Below are 24,795 nucleotides of genomic sequence, written 5' to 3'. Positions count from 1 at the left end.
GTTTTTCAATTTTCTAGTTCAGTATCTTGTCAGTTTTGTGGCTGTTGAAAAACAGCTTTTCTAAATTCATGAAATTTAAGGGTTTTTAGAGCTCCTGCATGAGAGGAGGACTTGCACACGTAAGAATTATTGTGTGTTTCATCTGGAAAATAATCCTTTCTACTAAGGATCATTTAGTGCTGTGATCAAGTTCTTACCTGATTTTTGTATATCTAGTGTAAATTTACATTTCAGAAAGTAAAATAGCTGAGATTTATTTGATGACTCAGTGAAACAAGGGTATATAACCACTATAGAAAGATATTACTTAAAGTTGGAAATATATGTATAATTGAACTTATTCTGTGTTTTGACTTTTTTTTGCATGAAGATTTTTTTAAAAGAAGTTTCCCTTTTACAGCCTGAAGTACTTGAACAACTGAGCGGGTTAAAGGAATTTTGGATGGATGGTAATAGACTAACACTTATCCCAGGGGTAAGTCCTTTTACTGATTTAAGTATTTTTGTTTTCAGTTTTACAGTGGTGTTTGCTTTGTCAGCTAGCTTTTATGTTGGAGTTATTGCGTATTTTTAATGTTATTCTAAGCCAAAAGGTTAAGTGTTCCTGCTTAACTAGCCCACTAGTTGTCACTGATCTTGTGAGAGACGAGCACATTGCTTTTCTTTCATTGAAGGTTATAAATCTCTCATCTAAAAACTATGTTGCAACCCAGCAAAGGGACATGTAAAAATCCTAAATCAAATTTAGGGTTGCTCAACTTTCCTTCTGGGAAGGAATTATTTTGTTTTAGAGAGCAAGCTGGAAGTAACAGGATAAAAATGTTGTGTGAATTTTGACTGGTAATCGCTGTAGAGCAAGTAGTTACTGTTCATATTTTTATGTGATGTATCTACAGACCTTAGCTAAATTCCTGAAATAATGTTCTGTTGCTTTGATCTAGGTTCCTGACATGTCTTAGAATCATGTGGGTGCCAGGATGGCCTGTTACTGCAGTACTTGTGAACCTGTGTTTATGTTGTAGTAAATGGCATTTGAAATTTGGTAAACAGCTGGTCTGTTTTCAGACTTAAAAAGCAATGAGGCTGTCTGCCTGACCTGTAGTCTTCCCTACTGTCTTTCATCACTTCGGCTAATTCTTCCTTGAGGAGAGATGAATGAGTGTGTGTACTAAACCTTTCAACCTTACAGTAAAGCTACATTTGTAAAAGTAATTGCATCTTTTCTGTGAAGATTTCAGTAGACTAATGTGTACAGATCCTCAAGCTTATTTTTGGATTGTACAGAAATGTAATACAAGCTTATATTTTTGGCTTTTGTTCTTCAGTTTAGTTAGTGATTTATCATAGTTATTTTTGAGGTTAAGTAGAATGCATTTTTACACAAAATGCAAAAATAAGCATTTGAGAGACTTTACTTGAACCTGATTATGTCCCTGTGTTATACTAGATGAATTTCTGTCTTAAGTCTCTTCTTAAGCTTTAGTCTTCTGATGAGGAGTCACTTGATTCCACAGTAACTGATCCAACAGTTGAATTTATAGTGGGCTGACTTTAGTGAGACCTATGGAATAACTGTAGTGCGTATGTGTAGAAAAACATTGTGCATATCTGCACAAAAAATTGCATGACAAAGTTTGGATATTTTACATAAAATTGTCTTTCAGTCCTATAAATGCTTCATCTTTCACTGTGACACAATGCTTTAGAGAAAGTTTTGTTGTCAAAAGTACTGGCTCTTTTGTTTTGAACATACACTACCTAAAATCCTTTTTTTTTTTTTTTTTTTTTTTTTTTTTTTTTTTCCTCCTTTTAGTTCATAGGTACTTTGAAACAGCTGACCTACTTGGATGTTTCTAAAAACAACATTGAAGTAGTTGAAGAAGGTATTTCAGGTTGTGAAAGCCTACAAGACCTACTGTTATCCAGTAATTCACTTCAGCAACTGCCAGAGTCCATTGGTTTGTATTTGCACTTAATTCATATCCTGAAACTGCATGGTTTAGACACAGAACACTTGAAACTTAGTTTTAAAAATACCATTTGGCTATTTGCAATTGAATTAAAATTCCAGTTTTGGATAAAGCTGTAACGTATGGTTGAATAATAATATTCACATTTAGTTTGGTGTGTTCTTGATTTTATTTGGGAGTTTGTAAATGAGGAATTGGTAACTGTACCATAGAGTAAAAAAAAAAAAAAAAAAAATTCTTTTTTTTTTTCCTATGGCTGATATGTGGTAAGCTGGCAAGCGAGATCTGTAAGCTCGTGTTCTTATTTTTGTAGTAGGTTTATAGCACTATAGTTGTGCCAGGATTTCAGGGAATACAGAAGATGTGGTGACTTGCCCATGGTGTTTTTCCCTTTTTTAAATTCAGTTTTATTTTTAGATTAACTCTAATGTTCTTTTTGATTTAATTGCTGCTTTTTTACCACAGGTTCACTGAAGAAGGTAACAACACTTAAAATAGATGAAAACCAGTTAATTTATTTGCCGGACTCCATAGGAGGGTAAGTATTTCACCTGAATAAAATATCGATCAGCCTTTCTGCAAGCTTTTCTGTAACAACAGCTGCTCTTTTGAATGGTTTTACACCTCTCTGCTTGATATATCTGCTACATATTACAGTAATGTCTTAATAAATCTGAAGGCAATTGCTTTTGTAGCTGCTGCATGTATTGTTCTTTATATATTAATATCAAAAGATCTTAGTTCCTCATGCATTAATGTGAGCATCAATCTATAAGTGAAAAATTGAATGTGAAAGAAAACAATGCAAGTGTTTTTATGAAGGCCTGCAGTTCATGCAAGTGCTTTGTGGAATACTGCAAGAAGAAAGTCCAAGCATCTGCAGCTGTGTTAGTTGAATACTGCAAATGATAGAACCTGTATCAGCTGGTTGTAAAAAGTGAAATTGAAATAAGGTGATTTTTTCCCCAGTTAAATGGAATCAGCAGGATTTTTAAAATTATAACTTGGTGTTCAGCAATTTAACCCACAAATGACAGCTAAAAATAAGTGCTCAGAATGAACTTCTAAAAAAATGAAGTATTTGTTCTGATTTTTTTTCTCCTACTATATTTTTTTTATAGCTAATGTAGGCTATTATAACTAATGTTCCGTTGTCACAATTAACAATATACTGCTTCACTGCCAATGCCTTATTCTAACTCCTTAAATTCTTTCCTTGTTCACAAACTGAGCTGAACTTCTATTTGTCTATGATCTGTCCCATTCTGATTGTTTTCAGTACTTTGTGCTACCACAGCTGCAGGTAGTACACAAAAATGTAATGTTGCTGGCCCTCTGCTGTGTACACTGAAAGCTCTCTTATGAGGACAGTGTAAAGGAGATTTTGAAAAAGAATAATTTACGTAATTTTTTTTAAAAAAAGTTTCCTTGGATTTGAATTTTATTTGGGTTTCTGAATTTCATTTTGAATGTAATGTCGAGATTTGTAATTGAGAGTGATATCAATTTCATGTGATTTTAAGTAGTATTTAATTGACGTTGGATGAATTAAGCTGTGTAGAGGAGTAATTTTTTTATTTGTTCAGGTTAATATCAGTAGAAGAAGTGGACTGTAGTTTTAATGAGATTGAAACATTGCCTTCATCTGTTGGGCAACTCTCTAACATAAGGACATTTGCTGCAGATCATAACTTTTTAACACAGCTGCCACCAGAGGTATGTATTTTGTTGTGAAACTGTAAATTGAATTTTTTTATTAATGGATTTTAAACTATAAACTCTGTACAAGCTTTGATTTGGCTACCAAGTTAATGAATTTTGAACAGATTTTCTGAGTACATGTTTTTAAAGATGAGTGTGTATAAATATACAGTTTTTCAAGTAATTGAAATAACCTGTGAACATTTTTTGAAGCAAGCAGAAGAAATTAGTTGCTCAAGTATTGAAACTAAAAGGGGGAAGAGCAAACTTTGATATAGCATGTGTTTATTCAGTTTTTCATATGTAAGAATAAATCTAATTACAACTTACAGACAAAAATAGCTTTAATAGTTATTTTTAAAAATGCAAAAATTTGTGTATTTAGAGCTGTGAAGATTTTTTTTTTTTTTTTTTCAGATAGGAAACTGGAAGCATGTAACAGTGTTGTTTCTGCATTCTAATAAGCTTGAATTTCTCCCTGAAGAAATGGGTGATATGCAGAAATTAAAAGTCATCAATCTGAGTGACAATAGGTTTGCAAATTATATTCATTCATGCAGGAGTTGCATAAAATGCAGTAGTATTGCATGTATTGTACTGTAACTGATGTCCGTCCTCTAAATTTAAATAGAGGTATTTTTATGACTATATTTTTCTGTCTTTTGTTATCTCACCCACAGTGTTCCAGGCTCTGTTGGGTTTCTTCATCTGCTCTTTTCAATGTATTATAGTATGGTGGTAATATGTACTTTCCTGATGTCATTATTTTGTAAAAGCTTCCAGAGTTCTTTCTGGTTACTGCAGAAACTGAGATGCATGTACTTATTTTATTGTTGCATTCTGAAGCTTGCAGTTCCACTGTATGAAGCTGCATTATTTTAATGACTTTCATGTCATAGCTTCACTACATTCCTGATTGTTTGGATGTATTTTTATAGAAAATCAATTCAATTATCTTCTAAAAACTTAATTTTTTTTAGCTAAGAATCAAATATAATAGCTGCCTTTATTGTGTGCAAAGACAAAAAATACTATCAGTGTGTGTTGTACAATACTCTGACTGTGCTAGGGAAGGGGGGGAAAAGAGCTGGTTTTATTACAGCTGATCATTTCAAATTAACAAAACATTTCTCTTTTGGGAACTGCCAATTTTATAAATTGAAATGTATTGGGAGAGGTGAATCTAACCAAGCTGTCCCTTAAGTTTTTCCAATTGGGCTTCTCCATACTTCTTCCATACAGTCTGCTTGGTCCATGAATGCTAGAGCTTCTGTTATTAAGGGCAGCCCTTTCATGGTAAATTTTTCTTGGAAAAAATCAGTAGTTTTTCAGGTGTAGCATTTTCTTCTCAGCTGCAGTAGGTATCTATTCTGTCCTATTCAAGTTGCTATGCTAAATTAAATTGAAGTTACATTGTCTCATTTCTTTTAAGGTGCTTGCTAAACAGGATAGAAAATACAGTTTTTATTAATTCCAGGTATAGCTTTGAAATTAAATGCTATTGCCTTTCAACTGTCAATAGTAATTTATTTAACAATATCTTTAAAAGTCTTTTGCAAGCTTTTCTTAAACAGACTAATGCAGCATTGTTTCTTAACAGTCTTAGCACATACTTACATAAAATCTTCCTGTTACAAATTGCAGACTGAAGAATTTGCCCTTTACCTTTACAAAACTGCAGCAGCTCACTGCTATGTGGCTGTCAGACAATCAGGTGATTTTTTTTTTTTTTTAATATGGATGAATAGAATATTGTTGAATTTATTCCTAATGGAACTTATAAGTACAGAGCCATCTGTTGAATGATGAGAAGTGGTACTGTGTGTTTGCACCAATATGCCTTGACATGAGTTTGTCAATTCTGTTTAAACTAAACAACATTGACCTTTGAGACTTTCATGTTTCTGGCAAAGTTCTGTGTGTTAGGAAATGCGATTTAACAGAGGTTGTTGAGTTGTTTTGGTTTTTTTTCCTTGGTCAGGGCTCTTTTACACAAGAAAGGTAGCGCTTAGTAAGCTAATATTCTGATACAGTGCACTGTTTCTTCCACAATACATACCACTGAGGAAACTTAGCATGCTTCCTTTTGCGCTGGACTGCTTGCCCCACCTTTGGACTCTCTAACTGTCCAAGTTTCAAGCTCCTGCAAAGTAACTCATGCTTATAGCATGTGTCTTTCCTGTGTATTGAAGCCCTCCGTACTATACCAATTTCCTGAATTGCATTAAGGTGTACAGTGCTACCAGAAGTCCATTAACATCAGGTGTGGTCTATTAAAAGCATTTTGACTAATCCAGTAATTTAAGATCATTGTACAGTCTGTCAAAGATGTGTGTTAAAAACTTTATTTTGTAAAAGTAATTCAGAGGAGTTAAAACAAGGCAGAGCAGTCTTCAAAGTGTAATGGAAAGAGCATACCTTGTTACATATAGATAAGTAGCAGGAATTTAAATATATAGATCCTATTTAGTTATTACACATCTGTATTCTCATAATGCGTGCTTCTTTCATTTTCTTCAGTCTAAACCGCTTATCCCTCTTCAAAAAGAAGCTGACCCTGACACACAGAAAACAGTGCTTACCAATTACATGTTCCCCCAGCAACCAAGGACTGAGGATGGTAAGAATTTCTGAAATAACCCTGTCAGAATGCAAACTTCTGAAAACAGAAAGGGGAAGACAGTCCAGCCAGCATGCTTTTCCACTAGCTGATGCTACATAGATACAAGTTTGAAGTAAACTTGTAATTGATGAGAAGTTATACTCAAAAAATGAGAACAATAACTTAAATATGTGAACCACTTATTAGTAAATTCTAGGAGAAGATTCATCTGAGTGGGAAGTGTGCTTGTGTGGGCAGTGGCATGGATGCCACTCCTCTGTGTGACAACCTATTTCTTTCCAGCAAAGTTTAATGATTTGCTGCCTTCAGACTGGTGTCTGCTTCAGGCTAAGTGTTTTAAGAAAATGTCAGATAAAATGTTTCACCCATTAGTGAGGAAAACAGTTAAATACAGATCATTATCCATTAAAAAAAATCAGTCAGCAGTGGGGGGGTGGGGGGGACGACAACTGCATTTTGCTTGCATTTAATCTGAAATGTTTTACAAAAAGTTAGGCGCAGAATATCAAGACCTTGCTAGAAAGTTACCTCTGCACACTTGTGAGGTAGTTGCAAAAATGAGTAATATGCCATGAGTAACCAACCCATCAGGAGTAAGGAAAAGACAGTAAAGTTCTCTGTATTTCTCCACTTCCCTTTGCCATGCAGGTGAAAGGAAGAAGTTTGTATCTCTTTAGCGGAAATCAGTCAGAGACTTTTTTAATTATAGATAAAGTACAGTAAGTGTGTATGTGTAGCTGTGGTGGGGGGAACAATGGGAATCATTGTGAACTGAGAGATGGCTACATTTTCTGTTCCATAGCACAAGCCTCTAGTATGCTGAGAGAAGTCATCAGAAAAGTGTCTGGAAACACAGTAAATTGTATGTCACTTTGAGCTCTCTAATGTAGATAATGCATCTGCATTATCTGTATTAGAATGTGAGAATTAGAAAAGCATTGGGAAATTGTTAGTGAAGTAGAATGTAGTTCCTAAAAGCATTGTGTCTCCATTTTTAGTTTCCCTGAACCCTGTTACAGGGATATCTTTCTGTAGACAAGGAAAGGGCTAATTGTTTAACTTAGTTTGACAGAAGACCTCTCTCTGAGGTGGTCATCCCAAATGGAAGGCTTTAAGTTCAATAGGTAATTTAATATTCTTTGTAAAGTTTTTTGGGCGCTTGGGGCTTTTTGTTTGTTTCATTGCTAGTGAGGTATAGGATTGCTGGGGGTGGCAGTGGGAGATTTATAGACTATTCGGGTTGTTACCTGACCAATGAATGGAAATATGTTAGAATAAGAGACAGAGGGTAACTAAAGATTTTTCTTTCCTGTAAAATTAAGCAAAAATACTCTGTAAAGCTTCTGTCATTTGTACAATTTCTCCTAAGAAGCTTTGTGCTTTGTTTTGTTTTTAATGATTAGTAATAATGCAGATTTTTATCAGTAAATTATTCTTATTTTTCCTTTTCTTTATTTTCATGAAGTGAAATCAGCTGAATGTTATTATACATTCTTTAATAAGACCACATCAGGAGGTCAGGCTATAGAGATATTTTTATGTATGTACACATACACACACGTGTACGCACACACACGTATACACTCTGCCCCATCTATTTATCTAAATGTTGGTATATATTTTACAGCTGAGAGGTTTCTGCTGAAGTCGCAACTATGAGAGTGTTCACACTAGCCTACAGCTGTATGCAAGAAGCTTTTTCTACTTTACAGATGAAGATTTTACTATTATGAAAATATGGCCAAGTTCTTAGAGCTGTGACAGCACAGTTAGTCTTCACGTTCTGGCACTGCTAGTCTCTTATCTTTTTTGACCACAGATATAAAAGCACATAAATCCCATCCAAGGAAAAGAAAGAAAAAGATTTTTATCGTGTATAATTTTCATATTCTTACTAGAGTCTGTTTTGTTTTTTTAATTTAGTTATGTTCATATCTGATAATGAAAGCTTCAATCCATCTTTGTGGGAGGAACAGAGGAAACAGCGTGCTCAGGTGGCTTTTGAATGTGATGAAGACAAAGATGAAAGGGAGGCACCACCTCGGGTTAGTACTGAATCCTTGGTGCTACCCTGCCTCTTCTTCCCCCTATCCTTTTCTTCACTCTGGCTGTGGATTTCACTCTGCTGAAAAATCAAGTCTTCAGTTATTAGTTTGAGTATTTGGCCAGATTGTTAAAAATGGAGCACAAGGGAAAAAGCTGGTGGAAGGCAGTGCTAGAATATTGTACTGATGGTGCTGGGGGAGAGGCAGTAGTGGGAAATGATTACTCCTGTTTTGCTGAAGTTTTCCAAAGTTTTCTTTAAATACTTTTAAGTTGTAATAGTTCCTCCTGCTTCCAGTGAATGGAAAATTAAAAAAAAAAAAAAAAAAAAAAAAAGTGATATATGGGCTTGCTGGATTTTGTCTTTCTGATGTCCAGGTTAATCCAGGTAGACTTAAACAGCAAAACTGAGGTTCTAGATTGCTCTGCAAAGCATCTCTTTTCTTTTAAAACTGATTATTTAATTATTACATTTAATTAAAGTTAGAATATTATTGCTTTTTTTAATGCAGGAGGGCAACCTGAAGAGATATCCAACTCCATATCCTGATGAACTGAAGAATATGGTCAAAACAGTCCAGACGATTGTACATAGACTAAAGGATGAAGAATCTACTGAAGACACTGCCAAGGAGTCAAAACGAGAAGGCCAAGCAGTTTCTGTAAAAGATGTGGGGGTAAAGGTTAGATAAAATATACTGTTTTGACTTTGCAAGAGCTTCCGAAGATCTAGAGCATCACCGATGCCTTTTAATTCTCTTCTCCTTCCCACTACTGCTTTAGGAAGAAAAGGTGTCAAAGAATAAAATTTACCTCTTCTACATCTTTAAAAGTTCATAATAAATGGCTGTTTTCTGGCAGTGAATTTTTCCTCTGACACTAAGAACAAGGAAGGTGATTTGCTTCTCAGGCAAATTCAGAAACCGAAGAAGCCAGCTGAATTTTGTAAGGTGGCACCTGTTGTGTTTTGATCCTTCTTTATCTGCCAAACCTCAAAATGAAAATCAGAATGATTTCTAAGGATCTTGCCCCTGCCCTCATGCCTGGAGGGCTTACAGGATGAATTAGAAATGCAATAGTAGTGAGTTGGCACAGGAGTCACTAACAGGTTGATGTTAGCATGACAGTGAGGTGTTGGGACTGCTGGTTGGTGCTGACACGTTTCACTGTAGATATTCCTGTCCCTGTCCCCCTCCCCCCCCCCCCCCCCCGATTCATGAGGGGTAGGGACTGGACCTCAGTAATCTACAAAGATCTTTCTCTACCAGGTGCATTTCATAGTTCATGATTTAAAAGGTCAGATCTTCTATTTCAGTTTCCCAAAATATATAATGTTGACTCTACATACCATATCTTACTGAAAATCTTTCAGGGTGTTTTTCTGCTAATATTTTTAATTCTGTAGACTTCAGAAATTGCTGCAGTAAAAAACAAAGCAGATGAGAGAAAGCAATATTCAGCAGGAAACTCCATGCAGAAGCCTACTGAACCAGAAGCTGAGCACAGCACTGCAAATTCACAGATGACTGCACTTGTTAAAACCTTAAAGAACACAAAAACAATTGTCAACCATGAAGACACGCTTGAGGTATGGCATTGCGATGAAAATCATAGCAATCGGAGAATTGTGCTGGTGTTGAACTAAATTTGTTACTCTGAGAGATAGCAATGAAAATTTATGTTGACGATAGCAGAAAATTGCCATTCATAAGTGCAGGCAGTACAGATGGTTGGTAAAGCAACATTTTTCTCACTTTGACTGTGAAGGCTGAAGTATCTAATAAAGAGTTCATAATGAAATGATGTATGTGTTTAAAGAAGAAACAAATCTAGTTAGTCATTAATTCTTTTTTATTATTTATTTAGGGCATGTTTGAGACTTATGACAAATTCTGGAGCTTGTCAGTTAAGGAGTTGCTAGTCATAAGTAAAATACTTTTTTTAGTCACCAGCAGATCTTTTTGCCTGTGTTGTGTAAGCAGTGGAACGTGTGCATGTTGTGCTTTCATTGAAGAGGCTTTGTGACAAGCAGTTGTACTTGCTGCTGGCTCTTTCTCCACTAGTGTGTTCCTACTTCTAAATATGTTATGAAAATTTTGGGTTTTGACATTTTTCTTTAGTTAAAAACAAGATTTCAGAAGATCATACCAGTTATTTAACTACTGTGGCAGCAATTCTATGAAGCTGGCTGCATGCCAATAAGTAAATGAGACAGCAGTGCACAGTCCATCAGGGAGAGATACTGAATTCCTTACTTCCATGTGATTACCTGCTGGTAACTCTGTTACAGTTGAACCCAAATACCTAAACTTTGAATGCGTATAAGTTCTTCTTTTCAACACTGATATAAAATCATGGGGAAAAGGAAGTGTGATAGAGAGTAGCAAACAGGCTGTCTGTTCTGGTTACAAGGAATATATATATATGTGTATATATATATATATATATATATATATATATATATATATGTATATGTATATATGTGTATGTGTATATATATATAAAAAAATATATATAAAATATATATATATATTTTTTAAGTGAGAGTCATCATACCGTGTTTGCTATTTCAGTCAGGTTTGTCCTCCTCTGCTGCAGTCCAAAGAACTGGCCAGGTAGTTAGTATCACGGAAAAGCTGGTGCCTCCAACAGGTTCTACATGTTCAACCTTCTGAAACTTGTAAGAAAAATGAACATCAAAGGACTTTTTTGCCATCCATGACATAGGTTTCGTAGCATTTGTAAAAGGAAGCATGCTTACTAGAATGAAATTTTCACTCTAGGAAAGGAATATATATGTTTTTTCCTTCAACATCTTACTGAAAATAATGATTTTTTGAAGATAATAGGAATACAGGCCTGGCAGTAGATACTTAATTCAGTCATATTTGCTCTTGCAGGCAGCTTTGTCAGTTAATGTCTTTCATAAATGCACTGAGCTCCATCTTATGGTTAGAAGCTTGCTGATTTCTAGCTTAAACATATTCAGCATCGCTTTATTCCTGCACCATTGTTGTTTTTGAAGTTAAATAATTTCTCATCCTCTTCGTGAAAGGTTAGAAAGGTAAACTTAAAGATAGAACCTAAGCTGTACTTGATCTTTGTTTGCTGAACTACATAAGCCAAGCTTAGTCCTTTCTCATAACGTACCTCTCCCTTCTTAAGATCATGTTGGTAATGCTGCTGTGTAGCTGTTCAGTTTGAGTTCATCTTTCTTTTCTGTAAAACCAATGTCCAGCTAATCAACATCTGGGGTGTTCCATTGTTCAGTGATTAATAACTTAATGGCAGCCAACACTGGGCAACTGGAAGGAGAGGGGAAGCAAACTTCACTGATGTGTCTTAACAGGAGTAAACTGGTAATTCCTTAGCACATTTAAGACCTCAGCTAGAGTAGTATGTCCAGTTGTGGGCACTGAAATTCAATAAAGGTGGGGACCAGTTGGATAGAGTCCAAAGGAAGAATAATAAAAAGTAATCAAAAGTCTAGAGAATTATAAGGAAAACTGAAAATACTGTTGTGCTTTAGTCTGAAAATGTGACACCTTTGCGACGGAGGGCAGGGGGAGCAGATGCACAATAGCAATCTTACAACACATGAAAAGCACCTGCAGAGAGAAAAGGAGTAAACTATACTGCATTTCCACTCTTAGCAGGACAGAAAAACGTTGTTATGCAATAGGACAAATACTTCCCCATCTGTTACTGGAAATATGTTCTAAGTCTGTATTTACCACTTTATGTTAATATCTGGATAGTAGATCTATTCTTGCGTGATTGTATGACAGTGATGAATGATGGGTACTGTTTTCTGACTTGAATTCAGTCAAGGGTTCTCTCCTAGGTGATGAAACGGAGGCTGCATCTGTCTGCTCCAAGTAGTTCTTGTAGCTGAAGTTAACACCTGCTTGACAGTCATTCCTGTGAAGTTCATCAGAAACAGCATAATGCTGTACATACTGTTTCTTAAAGATAATTCAGTGGCAAAAGTTCCTAAATTCAGTTGATTTGCCCTACAAATAAGTACAGTTGCTATAAGAAGTAAGCCTACATTATGTTGCTTGTTTGTACTTTTCCACTTCATTGTTTGGTGGGTGACAGTTTAGACAGCACTTGACCTTTAAGCAGTTCTGTAAAATGCACAGCATAAAGCTGTTTTCCTTTAGCAGGAATCAGAAGAACTCTCCTCTGATGAAGAGATGAAAATGGCAGAAATGCGGCCACCGCTGATAGAAACCTCCATGAACCAACCAAAAGTGGTAGCTCTTAGCAATAACAAAAAAGGTTAGATACCATAAAAAAAGAAATGTTGTATGTTTCTGATAACTTTTGACCTAAAATGGCTATTTTTCCCCAATTAAATTATATAAAAGTAGATTTGACTTGTGCATTTTAAGACAGATGATCAATTCTCTAATTAAGCAATGGAAGCAGAAAGAAGTTCTGTAATATCTTAAGTGTGCAGCAGGGAAAGCAGTTGTATTACTGGTCCAAATTTTCTTGGATTCTTGCCATCAGTTTAAAAAGCAGAGGGGGAGAGGAGAGGCTTGTGTTTTGAGGGATTGTTAGCTTGAACACACTCTTGAAGAAACCTTCAAGAAAAGGATTGCAGAAATTAGTTTTTGTCTTAAATAAATTCCCTGTTTCCTCTCTCTCCCAGTTTTTGATTGTGGATTATGGCTTCTGTTGGCTAGAATATTGTCATTTAAACTCTTTCAGAGATGATGTTGTCACTTCCTCAGGTTTAAGAATAAACTTCTCTGTGGCAACTCTTTCTCCAAAATCACTTTACCCCCCCCCCCCCTTTTTTTTCTTTCTTTCTTAGGAAACTTCAGGTCACTGTATTTAAGTAAATTTTTATATTACTTCTGAAAGATAATTTCAGCTTGGATCAGCATTTTGTTAGAGCAAGGAGTGACTTAGGATTTGGAGAAAGTGAAATTTAGGAGAGTAAATTGTATTTCGTTTCATATGGTATCCTAGTCCAGTTCTTTCCAGGGCGAAAGGTGGTTCTGGCCATCACATTTAAAAGGGTAAGATTTAGTGAGGATGAAGGAAGATCACAGCGAGGCAGCAAGAAGGTTCTACTGAGGTTTGCGTGCAGAAGAAGACTGATGGTTATTAAAGTCATCTTTGGGCTTTTTGGCTGGCTAGGTCAAAAGTTCGTTCTTTTATCTGGAGCTAATAATTAGGTTCACAAAACTTATGCTTTTGGCACCTTATAACTTCAGATAATGCTTTTCATGTGGATGTGGTATATAAGCATGCTTGTGTTACGTAAGAGTAAATGTGCACAGGTATAAATGATTTTGAGAATACAGTCCTAAGTGATCTACAAAGCATGACAATGCGTTGTATTCCAGTTATGCAGAAGAATATTTTCTTTTCGGCTTTTCCATTTATAAAAGTATATAGACCTCATCCAGTGATCTAGTTCCTTCCAGACTGTTTGGTCTAATAAACAGCTATTTAATAATAATATAATGTTCAAAAGCAGGAACTGTGTATACTTTCAAAATCATGTGAAGCAGTATGCTTTGTTTGGATAGGGCTAATATACTTACACAATTCAAACCTTCTGAATCGTAAAAACAAACATGATTTAATAGATATTATGGGGGGAAGGTTACATAGTATAGCACTGGCTTATGCTAAGGAAACTTGGAAAGAAAGAACAAGTTAAATTTCTTTAATAGGTGCGAGCTGTTTACACTGAGCCAAGTATTTCAAAAAATAGGAACTTTGGTCAACAGTCTTGTCAGTTTATACAAAGTTTGCAAAGGTGTTAGGTTACGCACTAGTTTCCTGTAATAAGTATTACTCAAAAACAAGATATGATTTCTGAACACCCTAACATATACACGTTAAACACTGTATTTTTTAAAAAGTACGTGTCTATAACTAAAGTGGCAAATTTTTATTTCAGATGATTTAAAAGATGCTGATTCCTTATCAGATGAAGCTACCCACAATAGCAATCAGAATAACAGCAACTGTTCCTCTCCTTCTCGAATGTCGGATTCCGTTTCCTTAAATACTGATAGTAGCCAAGATATTTCTCTCTGTTCTCCAGACAAAGAAACACATGCAGCTGTTTTATCCAAAATCAGGTTTGTAAAATACTGTATGCCACTAAAGTGGCATAGGTGCAGTAGAGAAGTATGTTACTTAAAATTTCATATTGCATGTCCACCCCTTTAATTATTGCTTCATCAATTGTTATTTTAATATTAACACATTTAAAATATTTATTTAATGTAAAATAATGGAATAGTTCTCCTTGAATTTTTTTGTCCTAAGTTTTAAAAAGGCAAATTTTAGTGTGCAAAACATGGTTCCCATCTCTTCTAATAATCAGTTATAATAATTTCATCCTTCTTGATATTTTACATGCTTCCAATACACCATTAAAAAACTTTGTGTTTTTATTTTTTATAAGGTTGGAGATCAATTTGATTGCTAACACAAGTTTCTAAAATTTTTTTTATAGTTATAAGCTGTGGACTTAAAGATTGCTGCTGTCTGTAGTTTTAGTTAATATATGTTATTTAGTTAAAAAGTGCCAATAGAAACAAAACAGTTATCTAAAAATGGTCCTGGAACTTGGAAGAATCTGATAAGAAATCTGAGTGACTGTCACTTAGTTCTTTCTGTGGCTTCTTATCTGTCTTCAGTCATTAGTGCTGAATTTAATTAACCTTCTGAAATCACAACATGATCTCATAATTAATAACCCAAAAAAGAATTGTCAAACTGAACCCTCTGTATAATATTTTTATTATGGTAAGATAGCAAATCATAAATTGGTTGTTTATTGGTCCTTGTCCTGTATTTTGCACACAGTATGGCTGTGTTGTGTGATAATGACTAATTTTTCTAAAACCGTTCTTAATACAGGAATATATTATTTGTATTTTGAATTTATTTCAAGAGTTGCTTTTTTTTCCAGACGAGAAGATGAAAATTTGAATAATCTTTTGCAAAATGGAGGTGAATTGAGCATTACAGTAGAAGGAAAAACAAATGTGCAAGACAAGGTTACAAATTTGTCTGAATATGAATTAAGCATTGAAGAAAGACTAGGTCTGATAGGAAAAGGTGTTGATCTAAACACTCCTACTGAGGAGTCTCACAAATTAGACCAAATAAACATGAATATCAATAAGCTGGCTAGTGAAGAGGCAGTGCCAGTTCCCATAGAAAGATTAAAACCACAGGAAATAACATCAGTAAAGGGGTTTTTGAATAACAATATGAAAGAAGAAAACGAGCACTTGGAAAATGGAAATAAATATCCTGTAAATAAAGTAAATGGACATCCTGAGGAATCAGTACAGTCTCCTATCAGAGATGAAGTAATGCGAAGCACTACAGTTGATGGTGATTCTTCTGCTGAGCTGCCTATTTCAAAGAGCACTGAAGATCTGTCCCCACAGAGAAGTGGTCCTGTGGTGAAATCTCACAGCATCACCAGTATGGATACTGGTGGTCTGAAAATCTATGATATTGTCAATGACAACGGACCTCAGCAGCCAAACACAGTGGTTAAATCAGCATCTGGTAGTGCAGATGGAAAAAACATAGTCAGAAGTAAATCTGCTACTCTTCTGTATGACCAGCCTTTGCAAGTTTTTCCTGGATCATCGTCATCATCTGATTTAATATCTTCTACAAAAACTGTGTTCAAGTTTGACTCAAATCACAATCCTGAAGGTGTTAATGTGGTGAGAGGGTCAGTGGCAAGTGGTGCACAAATGTTCTGCGCTCCCCAGTATAATATCCAGTACAGCAGCAGCGCAACAGCCAAAGACACCCTGTGGCCCCAGAAACAAAGCACCCAGGTAGAACAAGGCAGCTTACCTCCTTCACGTCTGCTTAGGTCTGACAGCACAGAAACCCCTAGCTATGTAAAGCATTCTGCCAATATGAATTTCTCCAATCATAACAATGTTCGAGCCAGTACCACATATAACACTCATCAACGGATGTCTGGGAGACATACAGATATGTGGGCTATTGCACCAAATGATAGACTGCTCCCAGGAGCAACCAGAAACACTCTTCAAAGGCAGAGCAGTGTAACCTCTACAGCTTCTGTAAATGTCGGTGATACTGGACCCTCAAGGCGGGCTCAGCTTCCTGAAGGGGACTACTTAACGTACAGAGATATGCATTCAATGGGAAGAGCTCCACCAGTAATGTCTGGGCATCAGAGACCTCTTTCTGCCAGGACATACAGCATTGATGGTCCAAATGTACCCCGACCACAGAGTGCTCGACCTTCAGTGAATGAAATACCAGAAAGAACTATGTCAGTTAGTGACTTTAATTACTCACGGACTAGTCCTTCAAAAAGATCAAACCCAAGGGTTAACTCTGAGCATTCTTTATTAGACCCTCCAGGAAAGAGTAAAGTCCCTCATGACTGGAGGGAGCAGGTGCTGCGACACATCGAAGCTAAAAAACTAGAGAAGGTAAAAATAATAATTTAAACTTTTTTCCAGCTTTCTGTCATCTGGATATGAATGAAGTTAAATAATCCATATTTTGAATTGCTTTTAATTTCTAGTGGAAATATACTTCGGGTACTGCCTTAACAAGGATAAATACAAGTTTGTACTGCATATCTGAGAAATAGTCAAATGGCAGACTTTAAGTGAACTTTTCCCCCAAAGAGAAGAAAAGGTCCTTGTTGTTTTCACATCATACTTGCCAGCTTAGTATGCTTACTGTAGAATAAATTAAAGGCCAGCTCTTTTAGACCAGGTAAATTTTGTTGTTTTTGTAGCAGCATTGTGCTCATGTTATACTAAAATATTCCCTTACACTTCTTAGTTTTTCTGTTCTGCCTTTTTTTTCCCCCCCTGTTTCTTCACTTTAAGGAAAAAAAATTCAGTAAAATCTAGTTGGAAGCATAGGTTTACAGCATCAGTTGCTGAAGAATGCAAAAAAATTAATTAGCATATATTGGCCTTCAAGCCACTTGTCTTTTGAAGTTAGATATTTGACAGATTGCTGAATGAATATTTATTGCTGTGAGATGAGAACACTTAAAAATCTTGTTCATTCCAGGAAATCACAGGAGGTTTTGATACAGCTATATATGATGAACAGGATTCTTTATGTACTTTAAATGCTATCAAGAATTTGAGCTGATTTGTAGAGTTCAACAATTATGCATCTTCAAAGGATTTGAGCTGAGACTGGAAGACTGTAATCTTATATGCTGTCTAGCTACATCAGTTTAAAATATCATCACTAAATACAGGGCAGTGTCGCTAGTCTGATCCTTTTTTTTTTTTCTTGGAGGGGAAGGGAGTAAACCAGCCAAAGTACCTCCAACATTTTGATTTTGCCAGCTAGATAGATTATTCTGTTTCAGCTTCTTTTGGAAGAAGATAGTTGTTGGCTTGTGATTATGTTAAACACTTCAATAGCCTTGTTAGCTAAAGAAATATATTTAGAGATGGTTAAAAAATGAGTTTCAACCATGCTTTTTCCTTTGGAAATGCAAGTAGTTGGAAGGATGGGTTTGTTTTAAATTGTGTGACTTCTGGTGATGAGAAAGTTTTTTTTAATACATAATGGCTGCACAGCAGCAGCACCTGTTTTCTTGTGATCAAGTTTCAGTGATATCTGACAAAATATTTTAAGGCTTCATAGCATTGTGCTGTAGTGTAGTGGACCCTTGCATGTCCCACAAGTCTGACAAACCTCACCATGTTCAGTCCTAGTAAAAGGTGCACTTCTCTGATCTTCCATTTTCCTGTGTGTGTATATATACATACATATATCAATCAATTTTTACATGAAACAAAAAGCAAAAATCCCAGCAATCCTTGAATGCACAATGGAGACAAAACTTCAGTGCACTGCTAATGTTGTTTGTTTATTGTTTGCTCTCATATCTGTATTTGACACGTTAATAGTGATGGTAAATAACTTACTGAAATCTGCAGCTACTGCAGATCCCATAGCAGTGTTGTCACCTTGAATGAAATGAAACTTGATTCCTTTTATATCTGTCCATACTTTCTTTCACGTTTTTATGTAAACCTTAATTTTTGTTTCCTTCTGGAGTGGTATGGTATAGCTGCTATGGGGTTTCTAGCTGTGAATCTAATTTAATATATCTTAGAAATCTTTATTTATCTGTCTCTATCTGTTTATCTTTCTACATCTCAGTCGCTTAGGTGTTTCTTCTGGCCTTGAAGTATTTAGATTCAGAGTAGCTTTTAGTTAGCAGTCTGAGGTTTACTTATGGGATAAAAAGTGAGTATGTGTCTGAGTGTCTATTTTATATTCTCTTGGATATGACCGACTTAATCTATGAAATGTGAGGAAATGCGGATATGATCCTATATGGCAGCTGGCAAATATGATAATGTGGAAATTCTAGGAATTGATTGGCTATTTCTTTCTTCTTTTAAAATAATGGTTTCAGATGTTTCTACGTGTAATTGAAAAATAACTTTTTTTGTGTGGGCTTACTCTATAAACCAGACTTCAAATGTGTTTGAAGTCTGAAAGAAATTTCAGTATTTACTGAAAAATTCCTATTTAAGGAACAAGGAAGTTGGTTTAACAAAAAACTTCCACACATGTAAAATGACATTTCTTTTTTAACTCATAAGTCATAGCATTGGCAAAAGCAGGTATACAAAATTAGGCTTTGTGATGCATACTTAATTCATATCTTGTTTGTGGTTATGAACAGCAGTATAGGTTAATAGTATTTACTTTTGCTGTGACGCTTATGAGTCTGTTACTGAATTAATCACATACTTATTATTTCTATCCTGTGCTTTTTAGGAAATAGTATATTGTTCATTTGTTTTAAAGTGATGCTCCTGAAGTTCTGGTTCATTTGTTTTTTATAAAATCTAGCAACAGGGGAAGGAGAGGGGAGAACCCATTTAAATAAGCCAAGTTTGCTTGTCAGCCACAGCTAGAGAAGCTAGTTCATGTTTTATTTATTAGACCTTTTCACCTGATGCAGGTGGAAAAAGCATTTCAAGAATTTAATTTACGGAAAAAGAGCTATAGGAAAGGTTGATGTCCAGCAGAAATGATTCACGATGGATTCCAGCCAAGTAACCGGTATTTGTAATCCATTTGACAAGATGCAAAGGGGCTTACTTCAGTGAACTAAAACTAGCTGTTTGGTGGAGGGGAAATGAAAATGGTACGTGAGACCATTTGTAAATGGAAATTTTGCATATGTTCAGGAGAAAAAATTTGCTTATCTGTTGCAAAGCATATTTTATTGTGAGATAGAGAAGAGGGTTTCTTTAAATGCCAAGCTGCTCTCTAGTGGTTATGTATGTAAGCTGTTGGAAAGCATGCAATCAATTCCAGTTCCCCCCATCTCTTAAATGAAGTGTGTAGATGAGCTTTTAAGAACAATAATATTTTTCATCAGATTTTCTTTCCAAGTATGTAAATTTCCAAATTTAGTATGTGATATGTCACAGTAGTGTTCTATCGTAGTCTTGTTGAAAGCTTTCATTTTAGGATTTAACTGAAACACTGTCTATTTAAAGCATTAGGATTGCAAATGTTTTGTTGTGTGGTAGAAGAATTTTTCATCTATAAGCTGCAATAATAAATACCTGCAACAGAGTTATCTGCAAATATCTATCACATTTACATGTGCTAAGTAAGCAGAAATAGTTGTTGGGTCTGACTCTGTCCTTTCCTTACATGTGAATATTTTCTTTTTTTGTTGTGGATCTCTTGGGAGTTCATCAGGTGCGTGCTTGCTTTCAATTCTAATTTCATCTGGAATTCAATGCTCTACTTTTTATCTACCCGTGCTGCTAGAGGACTGCTAAAAGGAACTCTCTTCAAAATGATCGACTATGTCATTTTGTAAATAACTCCCTTGTATTTGGCCTTGACGTTGGATAATGCCTTCTGAATTTTTTTTGAAAAAAACTATGTGGGCTTTCACATGCTTAATAAAAATTACTGCTGACAAACTAATTGAATAAGGTCAGCAGTTGATATTCTCCCCTTCTATTTAAGAAGGAACTATCAGAGATGAGGTCATAAAATTAATTCCTTAAAAATAAAAAAAAATACATTTTTAAAATTTTTTTCTTTACATGTCTACTATGGAAAATATTTTAACTGCTATGGCCTCAGATTTTTTCCAAGTTTGTTTAAATATGTTAAGAAAAGTAACTTCAGTCAGTCTGTACACACATAAAAAAAGTATTTAAAGCTTCTTAAGATTATAGCCTGAAGAATATTTTGATAAGGATAAATTAGGGGAATGCTACCTACTCAGAAGGTGTTAATTTTAGATGCTGATTTCAGTTTCCTTTTGTTTCTCCATTTGTGAATGGACGACTGAAGCATCATTGTGTTGTAATGATATTTTATGGAGGCCAGAAATCAATGTGTCACATTTTCAAAACAGTGAAATTCTTGTGCATCTTTAATGTAAACAACAAAGTCCTGACCCTTCAAACATTTTATGAGAGTAGAATATAAATTGTATGAAATTCTCCATATGTATTTACTCAACAAGAATGCTGTTGCTTAATGGAGGCAACATATTTGCAGGATCGGAAACTTAAATTAGTGCCCACTCCTCTTCAAGTTCCTGTTCTTTGGGATAAATTGTTATTTTATTAGAATTCTACAAGATTTCAAACAAAGCTTTTTTTTTATTATTGCTTAAAGTATTTCTAAATAAAAGTATGCATTTTAAGTATTTCAGGCATTTCAAAATACTTTGAGCAAACTACTTCTGTCCAAAATTTATTTTAAGGATTTTAGATAGTAGAGGTGGGAATCGCAAGTCTCTCCTCTCCCTTACCCCCAGAAGCACTTAGAGGATGTTCATATGAAAATAAGAAGCTTGTGCTAAAACATAGATTGTCATGAAGTACAGCTATATGAAACTAGTGTCAGTGACACTTGGAGCTTGCTGCAGATTCAGGGTAAACTTTTTGTTGTACATGTGTGGTAGATTTAGGAACTGTAGCGATGGTATGTATTGTGCAAACACACAACAGGCCTTAAAGAATTTGCAATAAAGGTGCCAGTTGTAGAACTGTGGAGCATATCGAAAAAGGAGGGGAAAAGGAAAAAGCAAAATTGAAGTGGTTGCTGTAATAGTCTCAACCTAGTAACAGTCTCAGCTGTAACCTGAGATTTATTTTTGTTTAACAGAATTATTGCAAAATGCAGAGACTCCAACCAATTAAGATGGTTAAATAAGAGTTACTACAGTATTATCCAGTGGGAATTCTCCTAGGTAAATTCTGCTGTTTATTCTCTTGCTCTGAAGTAGATGCTTTTCATAAGCTCAGTTACAGAAGACACCCTTCTTTAGACTCTAAAATTGTCAATTCTCTCACAAGCCAAAAAATACAGAATGTGTTCTGCCTCTTAGCATTCAAAAAGAGTGTAAATAAGCCCCAAAACTATGTCACTAGCTGCCTTTGTCTAAACTGACTCCCTTACAGGCTGATTTTTGACTATGAGTCCTGGTCTGTATGCAGAACATTTTGTTCCTTTGTACATAGCCATTTTTGTGATATATTACAGCTTTTAAAACATATTCTTCACCACTAACAAGTAACTGATTTCTAGTAAACGTACAATTTTGGCAAAAAATGTGGTGAAACATGGCATATATATTGGTTAGTGTATATTAGTTAAGAAGTAAGTTTTCAAGCCTCAAATATATGAATTTGTAGAATTATTGTTTTGCAGGCTGTTATGCTCTAAGGCACTGTAGCAAAGCAGATGGACAATGAAGTTGGTGTTTAGAATTAGTATGATATTTAATTTGAAGTTTAAAAGATGCACTTAATTTTTAATAGGAGTAATTTTTTGTGACATCTGCATATTCACATTTCTGGAAGTGTCTTCTCTGATGCAGCAATCTCCAGAAAGCTCCTTAAAAATGTTCAGCCTTCACTGCACCCATGATGAGATGCGAAGTTAGTGGATACCATTCTGTGTCAAGTATCTCAGTTGCTCCCTTCCATTATTTTTAGCTGAAATAGGTGGAGGAAGAGTATTTCTAGATTCATCACTGGGTATCTTCTTGGGTTGAAGTTGTAAGAAAGCTTTAGTTAACAATTTTTAACAGTGTTTGTTTTGCACAGTTCATACTTGTGGCGTACTTCTAATATGGAAATGCCTATTCCAAGGCACCGTGCCAGCGTAGAGGAGAAAACTGGTGTTCTCAGTACTTTTCGTGTCTTCCCTACTTCATTTGTACGGGCCACTGTCCGTACTCGGGAAGAATAGTCTCTACCAAGATAGGAGATTTTTATAAAACCTTGAATAAAACTGCCCTCAGGCTGTCGCTGAAGGATAGTCAGTGAAATCATCTTGAAGCTCACTGACCTGAGTTAAGTGAAACCTTACTCCTTGATGGATCAGTTCACGTACCTACAAGTTATAGCAAAGTTCTGTGTCCTATTTCAGAGCAACTTCGATGCAGAAATGAAAGTGTTTGTTGTGCATCTTTTGGTGGTCAGACTTCCTTTGTGCTAAGGATTTAAATTGTCACTATTCATTGAACATGTCTGGCATGATTTTCTCATTGCCTCTGACAAAGTGAATTCTCATTAGATGTGGACTTCCCTTTGGGTCATCTCTAGAGAGGAGTAGATCTAATGGATTTGTAGAGGTCTCTATAATAGAATGGCTTCTGGAGAGACTTTCAGAAAGTAACTTTCAGTCTGACTGTGCATTCCTTGTATTCTTGTCTGTTTTGTTGTCATTAACAGAAAATTCAGAGATATAGGAGCCCCTGAGAAGAGCTTACCGTACGAAGACTTATGGGAGTTGCTTGTACAAGTGGGGAAGTAGGCTGTCGGGCTAGTTGTATAGCGTATTTTGAGAAGATGTAGGAAGATGCCTTGAGGCAGTAAGGAAAAGCGGTGGTAGCAGTTTCACTTGGCTGTTTTGAACCGAAGCTCAGAGGAGCAGTAAGCTCAGATTGAATGTTCAGTAAAGAGACTTGAATGCTGAGTACGGTTTTTCCCTCCCCGACTCCCAGGAGGGGAAAAGCTTCTAGAGACTCATCTGGAGGCTTGAAAGATCCATCGACTAGAGAACAGGGTAGGTTTATAGAAGGGGAGAGTGAAGCCTCTCGCTGAGTGTTTAGTGAGTGCTCTCCAAAGTGAAGGTAAGCCTTGACCAAGAAAAACCAAGTAGTGTCAGTAAATACTGTTCTTTGAGGGGGGTCTCCAAGGGCTGGTACCAGGGCATCTGAGAAGTATGAATATGCAGGGGCATATGACTTTCATTATTAAACTAGTTGTTTTAGTTTCACAGGATAAAGCTAGTCTGAAAGAGCAAAACGTCTGCCAGATGAGTGAGTAGTGAGTATTTTGAAAATGAGAATTGTATATGTGGTCAACAGCCAAACCCCAAAATGCATTTATTTGTGTAAGAGTTGTTGAAATATCTTTGTCAAATGATGTGTGTTGTGAATTTTTCCAATTTTTTTTTTACTTTGAAAAAATTAGGAACTTTATAAGAACAAAAAGCTTTGTATTTGCTGGGTTTTGGTGGGTTTTGGTGTATCTCTTAATACTAATATATCCCTGTCACCATGGGTCTGGTCAGCATTTTAAGATAGGTCTACTTTATTTGTCAGGAGGGACATAGGAGATTTCCCTTTACTTTTGTACTGTCTTTTTCTTTTGCTTTGTCCTTACAACTACGGAAGTCCATGGTGGCAAGATAATGTGTCTACTGCTTTTTTCTCTAATACTCTCACCAATATTGCAGATGTCAGTTTCGCAAGGTAATATAGCTCAAAATCAAACCAGTGTCACATCTGTTCTTGAGCTTAGGTTACCTTTTTGGTTGCCTACAGTCACAGAGGAATGGCCTCTGAGGTTTCTTACAAGCCTCTCTCTGTTTAAATGAGGCTTGTTCGCTTCCTTGAATGGGGTTCTACTGAAATACCTGGTAGACATCGACAACATTGTATTAATAACAAGAAAACACAGCTAACTACCCAGAGATGGGAATTTGGGGGAATTTTTATTTGTACTGTACAAGTAGTAGGGAAAAATGAGGCAAAACAGTAACAGAAAATCAAATAGTTTTCCACAGGTATGCACCTTGACTGTCAGCTTCTGCTTCTACCAACATCTCTGATAGGTTGGAAATTCAGTCAAAACCTAGAAATTTAGATAAGCCGTGCACCTTTGTTGTTTTTCGAGACACACATACACATGAATGGCTTTATTTACGTGTAACTCTGTATGTAAACTGTTGGTCGCATGCTGATTTACAGTAAATAAAGGTAAATAGGGGTCACTGAGTTGCTTTATATACATTACAGTGGCACTGTTCTTTGTTTGCATGGTATTTATCTTGCATGACAATGGAATATGTCTGTATTAGTCTATGTATAACATGTCTTGTGGTTTATGCATGCTGCACTAATCTCTGTTAAATCTGTCCCCTCTTTAT

General features: G+C 35.6%; 1 protein-coding gene across 12 annotated transcripts in view; it reads left to right on the top strand.

Moving 5' to 3' along the window:
* The window catches only part of ERBIN (erbb2 interacting protein), a 114,314-nt gene that overhangs the window by 79,995 nt on the left and 9,524 nt on the right, over positions 1–24,795 (top strand). For 6 of the 12 annotated variants that reach the window (XM_064500154.1, XM_064500152.1, XM_064500153.1 and 3 more), the window contains 13 exons: positions 401–475; positions 1,814–1,958; positions 2,436–2,508; positions 3,557–3,686; positions 4,089–4,204; positions 5,316–5,385; positions 6,192–6,291; positions 8,218–8,339; positions 8,850–9,020; positions 9,743–9,925; positions 12,504–12,621; positions 14,264–14,447; positions 15,287–16,811. In XM_064500154.1, the coding sequence (XP_064356224.1) occupies positions 401–475; positions 1,814–1,958; positions 2,436–2,508; positions 3,557–3,686; positions 4,089–4,204; positions 5,316–5,385; positions 6,192–6,291; positions 8,218–8,339; positions 8,850–9,020; positions 9,743–9,925; positions 12,504–12,621; positions 14,264–14,447; positions 15,287–16,811 (3,012 nt within the window). Of the gene's footprint in view, positions 1–400; positions 476–1,813; positions 1,959–2,435; positions 2,509–3,556; positions 3,687–4,088; positions 4,205–5,315; positions 5,386–6,191; positions 6,292–8,217; positions 8,340–8,849; positions 9,021–9,742; positions 9,926–12,503; positions 12,622–14,263; positions 14,448–15,286; positions 16,812–19,336; positions 24,794–24,795 lie in introns of those variants that run through there. The other 6 variants (XM_064500155.1, XM_064500160.1, XM_064500162.1 and 3 more) reach the window with 3 other exon arrangements.

This window comes from Dromaius novaehollandiae, chromosome W, assembly GCF_036370855.1.
Source record: "Dromaius novaehollandiae isolate bDroNov1 chromosome W, bDroNov1.hap1, whole genome shotgun sequence".
NCBI classification, from domain to species: Eukaryota; Metazoa; Chordata; class Aves; order Casuariiformes; family Dromaiidae; genus Dromaius; species Dromaius novaehollandiae.
This window is presented reverse-complemented; position numbering and strand designations above follow the sequence as displayed.